Source organism: Oncorhynchus kisutch, linkage group LG11 (assembly GCF_002021735.2).
Source record: "Oncorhynchus kisutch isolate 150728-3 linkage group LG11, Okis_V2, whole genome shotgun sequence".
Lineage (NCBI taxonomy): Eukaryota > Metazoa > Chordata > Actinopteri > Salmoniformes > Salmonidae > Oncorhynchus > Oncorhynchus kisutch.
Window position 1 is genome coordinate 68,116,580 of NC_034184.2, and position 7,668 is coordinate 68,124,247.

The 7,668-nt window shown below is 40.2% G+C and overlaps 1 protein-coding gene across 1 annotated transcript; it reads left to right on the forward strand.

The window, feature by feature from the left end:
• The first annotated feature begins 712 nt into the window (after positions 1-712).
• ngdn (neuroguidin, EIF4E binding protein) lies at positions 713-7,032 on the forward strand. The gene is made up of 11 exons (XM_020494521.2): positions 713-805; positions 1,114-1,173; positions 1,848-1,919; positions 2,031-2,168; positions 2,370-2,454; positions 2,581-2,633; positions 3,137-3,257; positions 3,431-3,605; positions 3,752-3,902; positions 4,164-4,230; positions 6,481-7,032. The coding sequence occupies exons 1-11, from the start codon at positions 764-766 to the stop codon at positions 6,492-6,494; spliced, it is 978 nt and encodes a 325-aa protein (XP_020350110.1). The 5' UTR covers positions 713-763; the 3' UTR covers positions 6,495-7,032.
• Positions 7,033-7,668: the final 636 nt, after the last annotated feature.

The window sequence follows — 7,668 nt, forward strand, 5'->3', positions numbered from 1 at the left end:
GTAACAATACACACATGATCCAAAAAGTTTACAAATATTTGAAATATCAGAGTCTAGATATAGTTGTATAGGATGAGCCATGACTACAATACAGTATATAAATATAAAGTGGGTAAAACAGTATGTAAACCTTGTTAAAGTGACCAGTGTTCAATGACTATATACAGTGCCTTCAAATATTCAGACCCCTTGATTTTTTCCAAATTTTGTTACGTTACAGCCTTATTCTAAACTTGATTTAATAACTAACAATCCTCAGTAATCCACACAAGATACCCCATAATGACAAAGCGGAAATAGGTTTTTACCCCGAGACATGATGCTGTAATTGCTGTCAAAGGTGCTTCAACAAAGTACAGAGTAAAAAGTCTGAATACCTATGTAAATGTGATATCATTTTTTATTTTTAATAAATTAACACAAAAAAATGTCAAATCTGTTTTTGCTTTGTCATTATGGTTTAACGTGTGTAGATTGATGAGGGGTAAAAACAATTTAATCAATTTTAGAATAAGGCTGTAATGTAACAAAATGTGGAAAAAGTCAAGGGGTCTGAATACTTCCCGAAGGCACTGTACATGGGGCAGCACTCGTTCATAACCCAAAATATGAGGTTATTATGTTGTGTTGGTTGTTTAGGTTTTATTCACCATGGGCATTTTGCATAAGTGCATTTTCCATAATTCTTTGGATATGTAGTCAGCGTGATACGAATTACGAAACTCTTTCTTGCGATTCCACTGTCCCTTAGCAATTTCCGTACATGCAACTTTCAATCAAAATGGCGGCTTCCTATAGCGAAAACGTGAGTTGAATTTTATGTTTTTCGTTTTATGTCAAGATTTTGGATATCTCTTTAAACGTTTCAAGATTATTACCGTTATTGCTGCCATATCTCATGATTGAACACACCGCAATTATCCAGCCACTTCACACAGGGCGCGCCATAGCTAGTTACATAGCTAACAAATAATCTTAGCTAGTAACGTTAGCTAAATCCTGTAGCTAGCTAACGTTAGCTGTACTAGTTAACTATGGGACAGTGTTTGCCTGGGCTTACCAACTTCGAAAGCAGTACTTATTGTAATATTTTGATTTGCTATTTTCTTTCAGGATTTGATAGACAGTGATGGCCCCAATGCTGTGCGGCTGTTGAACAGTCTTACTGAACAGGTTAGGTTCAGAATACAGCTAGCTACAGATTTGATACCAGAAATGAGATATAACCAAAGATTTGTGGCATCCATTACTGAGCGTTAACGTTACAGGTTTGCCGATGCCAAACGACCTATACTAAACGTCTAAAATGTCTGTGACCAGTTGCAGGTGTTTCTTTTACATTTCGAAAAGGCTCCATTATTCAAATGAAAATTTCGCTTCAAGAAATAATCCAACAATGTGTACACCGCCATCTTGTCTATTTCAAATCTTCTCTCATTGATTGAGGCAGGTGGGTCCACCCCAAAGTGCTGCATGTCATGATGACACTCCCCTGTCTCGATCAATGAGAGATTTAAAATTGACAAGATGTCTGCGTACACTTCATGGAGCAAACATTTTATTTTATTTTAGAACCACCTGCAACTGGGCACACACATTTTAGAAGATTCAGTTGAAAATCTATGACAACGTTTTGTATAGGCAAACCTGTAACGTCCAGTAATTGATACCAAAAATCTAGTTATGTAGTTATAATTCAGCCGGCTGTTTGTCTTCTGTAGCTTCCTTGCTAATGATGTGACATAGCTACGGTAGTGTTGTTTATCAGTCATATTTATTACTAGTTACTGAGATCTATTACCAGTCACTCAGTTGTTTATGGTCTGTCTGTACACATTCAATCCTAGGTGGCATCAGTTACAGGGCAGGTTCGAGATTTGTTAAAGAGGGTCCAAGGTGGAAAATTCCAAACATCCAAGGTAAGTACTATAATAGGATTCACACATATGGTCGTTGAGAGTTCACATAAACAGGAAGCATTGTCTCGCTCAAATGCTTTATGCAAATGTACATTTCCCACTCTCTTGTAGGGTTTGTCTTTCCTTGACCTTAGATATCAGCTGCTGCTGTTTTACCTGCAAGATGTCACTCACCTGATCAGTCTTAAATCAGAGGGTGGTAGTGTGAAAGACAGTGGCGCCCTTCACAGACTGGTCACCGTCAGAACAGTAAGATGTCCTTCATTGCTGGTCACTACATGTTGTACCACTCAGTGTGTGGGGCTGTGCATGTGCAACCTCTCCCATTTTCATCATCCCAAATTCATATTACTGTTGACTTTTTGCATAGTCTTCTTGGTCTTGTTTGGGCTCATGAATGCCATCTTGGATCTCTGTTGCTATATTCTAACTATTGTGTTGCTCTACTAGGTTTTAGAGAAGATGCGCCCTCTGGACCAGAAACTGAGATATCAGATTGATAAATTGGTGCGCACAGCAGTGACTGGGAGCTTAGGTGAGATGTGATATTGAGGAAAGGAAGCAAGTCTTTAATTGTTATGACAAATGTATGTACTAATCAGAATGCATGTGATATACATTCCTTGATTGTATTGTAAATTGTTTATTTTATATTTTGTAGGGGAAAATGACCCATTGCAGTTCCGTCCCAATCCGGATAACCTTGTTAGCAAAGTAAGCACTTCTCATCTCTTGGCATCCCTCAGTCTATGTTAGATTAATACAATTATAAACCGGGTAGTTTGACTCCTGGATGCTGATTGGCTGAAAGTCGTGGTATATCAGACATAATAAACTAGGTGGTTCGAGCCCTGAATGCTGATTGGTTGACAGCCGTGCGTGGTATATCAGACCATATACCACAGGTTTGACAAAATATGTATTGTTACTGTTCTAATTACGTTGGTAACCAGTTCATAATAGCATTAAGGCACCTTGGGGGTTTGTGGTGTATGGCCAATATACCACTGCTAAGTGCTGTATCCAGGCACTCTGCATTGTGCATAAGGGCAGCCCTTAGCCACGGTATGTTGGCCATATACCACATCCCCTCGGGCCTTATTGCTTAATTATATTATTATTATTCATTGTGTTCTTTGTTCCCTAATTACAGAATGAAATCTGGTTTGCACAACAGCTTATGAATGTCTTTAAAAAATGTTTTTTTAATTCCATAGCTAAGTGAATCAGAAGACTCGGGGGATGAAGATGGTGGAGAGAAGGCTGAAGGCGCTGAGAAAAAAGTGCCATCTAGTGGCAAGAAATATGTTCCCCCCAAGATTGCCCCAATGCACTATGGTAATGTCAAATATAAGTTGTTTTTTAAATCTTCTTCTCTGTTGAATCGTATGTACACCCCCCCCCCCCCCCCCCCCCCATTACAAATGCACCCAAAGCTGTCTTATTTCTGTGATGGATGATTTTACAAAACCATGGCTGTAATATATAAGACCTCTTTACTTGATCAACAGAGGGAGACCTGACCGATGCAGACAAAAAGAAGGAGCTGGCGGACAAGCAGAGGCGTGCCGCCCTCCGCAGCTCTGTGATCCAGGAACTCCGGCAGCAGTACAGCGACGCTCCCGAGGAGATCCGCGAGCACAGGGACTTCCAGACAGATAGACAGAGCCGAGAGCAGCTGCACAGGTCCGTGCTGTCATCATCAGACACATTGATCACACAATCATCAATTAGATTATTGATTTGTGACTCCTTTAACTGTCTAGTACTACAGTATTTTGAGCCCTCTCATTTGGAGGGAGTCCCTTCATGTATTTATTTTCTTCCTTTAGGAAAAACTTTGAGGAGTCGATGATGGTGCGTCTGCAAGTGCCCCGAAATGAGAGAAGTGCTAAGAAGAGAGGAATGCTGGGAATGTCTGGTCAGCTGAGTGGCATCACACGGTTCAGTGACATCACAGCCCTAACGGGCGGAGAGGGACAGGTGAGTTGGACACATTTACGTGACACACACCAGTCTTCTACAGGTCACACTCCTTGCTGACATGCAGTGATTGATCATATAAGATATATATGCCATTTCGCAGCTGCTTTTATCCAAAGCGACTTAGTCATGCTTGCATAATATTTTACATACAGGTGGTCCCAGGAATAATGGGCACACTTCAGATTTATTCTCCACTGCTGTGTTATGTTATTAATATATGAAAGTGTTGATATAAACATTCTCTGTCCCTCCCTCCAGGACACGGATAACCCGGGGCCCAAGAAGAAGAAGAAGAAACTAATGAAGAAGAAAACTAAAAGAAAAGGTGAGCCTGAGTTTTCTTGACATCATTGAATATGTTTACATGCACAGTATTAATTTGATATTAATCTGATTATGGCAGTAGGCAGATTATGCAATAGTCATGTAAACACCTTACTCTGCTTATCTTAATATGCGTACGGTCAAAAACGAATTAAGCATACACCGATTAAAACAATCTTTAGAAGTATTAAGACACATAAACACCTTAATCGGCGGTCCAGCGGTGTATTTGATCTGCGCATGTGCTGAGCGAGCTTCCCTCTTTAGTGCGAGTGAAGTGTTTGGAACAATTGAATGCATGTGTTTTAGAAGTAGTTTTCACATACAAATGTTATATGTCCGAACTCCGATTCAAATATGCTTCCCAAAAATAACATGGACGCTGTGGTAGAACGTTTATTTTGGTTGGTTATTTTATGCATTTATCAGAGTGCCGTCAAATTAAAACATGTTTTATTAGTTGCATACACATATTTTGCAGATATTGCAGGTGTAGTGAAATGCTTGTGTTCCTAGCTCCAACAGCGCAGTAGTGAAATGCTTGTGTTCCTAGCTCCAACAGCGCAGTAGTGAAATGCTTGTGTTCCTAGCTCCAACAGCGCAGTAGTGAAATGCTTGTGTTCCTAGCTCCAACAGCGCAGTAGTGAAATGCTTGTGTTCCTAGCTCCAACAGCGCAGTAGTGAAATGCTTGTGTTCCTAGCTCCAACAGCGCAGTAGTGAAATGCTTGTGTTCCTAGCTCCAACAGCGCAGTAGTGAAATGCTTGTGTTCCTAGCTCCAACAGCGCAGTAGTGAAATGCTTGTGTTCCTAGCTCCAACAGCGCAGTAGTGAAATGCTTGTGTTCCTAGCTCCAACAGCGCAGTAGTGAAATGCTTGTGTTCCTAGCTCCAACAGCGCAGTAGTGAAATGCTTGTGTTCCTAGCTCCAACAGCGCAGTAGTGAAATGCTTGTGTTCCTAGCTCCAACAGCGCAGTAGTGAAATGCTTGTGTTCCTAGCTCCAACAGCGCAGTAGTGAAATGCTTGTGTTCCTAGCTCCAACAGCGCAGTAGTGAAATGCTTGTGTTCCTAGCTCCAACAGCGCAGTAGTGAAATGCTTGTGTTCCTAGCTCCAACAGCGCAGTAGTGAAATGCTTGTGTTCCTAGCTCCAACAGCGCAGTAGTGAAATGCTTGTGTTCCTAGCTCCAACAGCGCAGTAGTGAAATGCTTGTGTTCCTAGCTCCAACAGCGCAGTAGTGAAATGCTTGTGTTCCTAGCTCCAACAGCGCAGTAGTGAAATGCTTGTGTTCCTAGCTCCAACAGCGCAGTAGTGAAATGCTTGTGTTCCTAGCTCCAACAGCGCAGTAGTGAAATGCTTGTGTTCCTAGCTCCAACAGCGCAGTAGTGAAATGCTTGTGTTCCTAGCTCCAACAGCGCAGTAGTGAAATGCTTGTGTTCCTAGCTCCAACAGCGCAGTAGTGAAATGCTTGTGTTCCTAGCTCCAACAGCGCAGTAGTGAAATGCTTGTGTTCCTAGCTCCAACAGCGCAGTAGTGAAATGCTTGTGTTCCTAGCTCCAACAGCGCAGTAGTGAAATGCTTGTGTTCCTAGCTCCAACAGCGCAGTAGTATCTAAAAATTCACAACAATCTAAAAGTAAAAAAATGCAATTAAGAAATATATAAATATTAGGACAAGCAATGTCAGTGGCATGGACTAGTATATACATATGAAATGAGTAAAAACAGCATGTAAACACTATTAAAGTGGCCAGTGTTCTATGTCTATAGGGCAGCAGTCTCGAAGGTGTAGAGTTAAGTAACCAGGTGGTAGCCGGCTTGTGACAGTGACTATGTTCAGGGCAGGGTACTGGGTGGAGGCCGGCTAGTGATGGCTGTTTTTCAGTCTCTCGGTCACAGCTTTGCTGCACCTGTACTGACCTCACCCTCTGGATGATATGGGGGCGTACAGGCCATGGCTCGGGTGGTTGATATCCTTGATGATCAGTAGCCTGATTTCAGAAGTGTCCATGTAAACAGGATTATTAGGGAACTCGTTTTTCTTGCAAAGCATGTAAACGTTAATTGAACTACTACTAATCTGACAATCAAATTGTGTGCATTGCATTTAACAGTACTCATTGTCAGGCCATCAGTGATTTATTTTATGTTAAATTTTGTATTCAATTGATTCTCAATGTTAGACCATTTTACAATGACTTGGAGTGCAGTGATTATGCATCGTTAGTTAATCAACATTGTTCTTTGCCTGCAGCTTTCAGAAGATAGGATCACAAATGGAATCCTAAAACCACAAAGCAGGATGAAGAATGGTGATTTAGGCTAAATGGGACAATTCACTTTGTATAACTTTTCAGGATTGTTTTGTGATTGTAGGTGCTTAAACCATGTGTATTATAAAGGAGAATTTCACCCAATGTGTTTATTTTCTTCGATATTATCATTAGTCCTTGTTTGACAGTCAGTCCTGTGTGCATTTCAAGATGATGCTCCAAAACATTTGAATATGCAAATTTCCCCCCATTTCGAATTCACAGGGCAGATATATTTTCCTTATTGGGCATCAATGGTGACTGGTTAAGCCACACTTTTTGGACAAGGGATTTTTATTTAAAACAATGCAATTTAAGGACAATCAAACATGGTCTAATAGAATATGGTTAAACATTTATCCAAACTGAATTTACTCTTGCTCAAATTCAAGTGTATTGTTGAATTACATTAACTCATCGTCTACTGCCCATATTTTGTAACGTAAGAGGCTATTGGATAGATAATTTTAAATTGAGAAAAAAAAAAAAAAAAACAACACAATCCACGGTCACTGTGGCAGACAAAATACAAAAGTTTAATTTTTTGCAGAAGCAGCACTATCAGTAATTGCATTAAATATTTCCAGTTTTAGCAGAGACAACTAGCAAATTAGTTTCACAGCACCTTACATGTATACATACACTTCCTTAGTCACCCCGTTCACTCTGTCCAGTTTTAAATGTAGTGGAGAACATCGAACCTGGGCTTTCTATTAGAGGTCATAGGTGAGCTTTTCACGAGGAAGAAAGTCAATCCACATTTTAAATGTAGGAGAGGAGTTAAAGCCCACAGTAAGAGAATACATTTTTTGCCATAGTATGTGATAATCAAACACTTTCTCTCACGTTTTCATTAAGATGATCGAGACACGGGCTCAAACTACATCAAAATATTTTCTGTGCAGCAGTATGTATAGATTGCCAAAATTGGGTCATCTCTACAACTCCAATACATGCATATAAGTTCCACTTTCAGAGATATGTAATTTACAATCAGGAGAAATTTCGAATTTTATGGCATCTTTACTTCCAAGTATTTGATTGTTTCTTCCTAAGCTAATAAAACCTCATTCACTGCTTAAGTAAGGTTTATTTGACATATAACACGTACATGGTATGCTCCACAAATA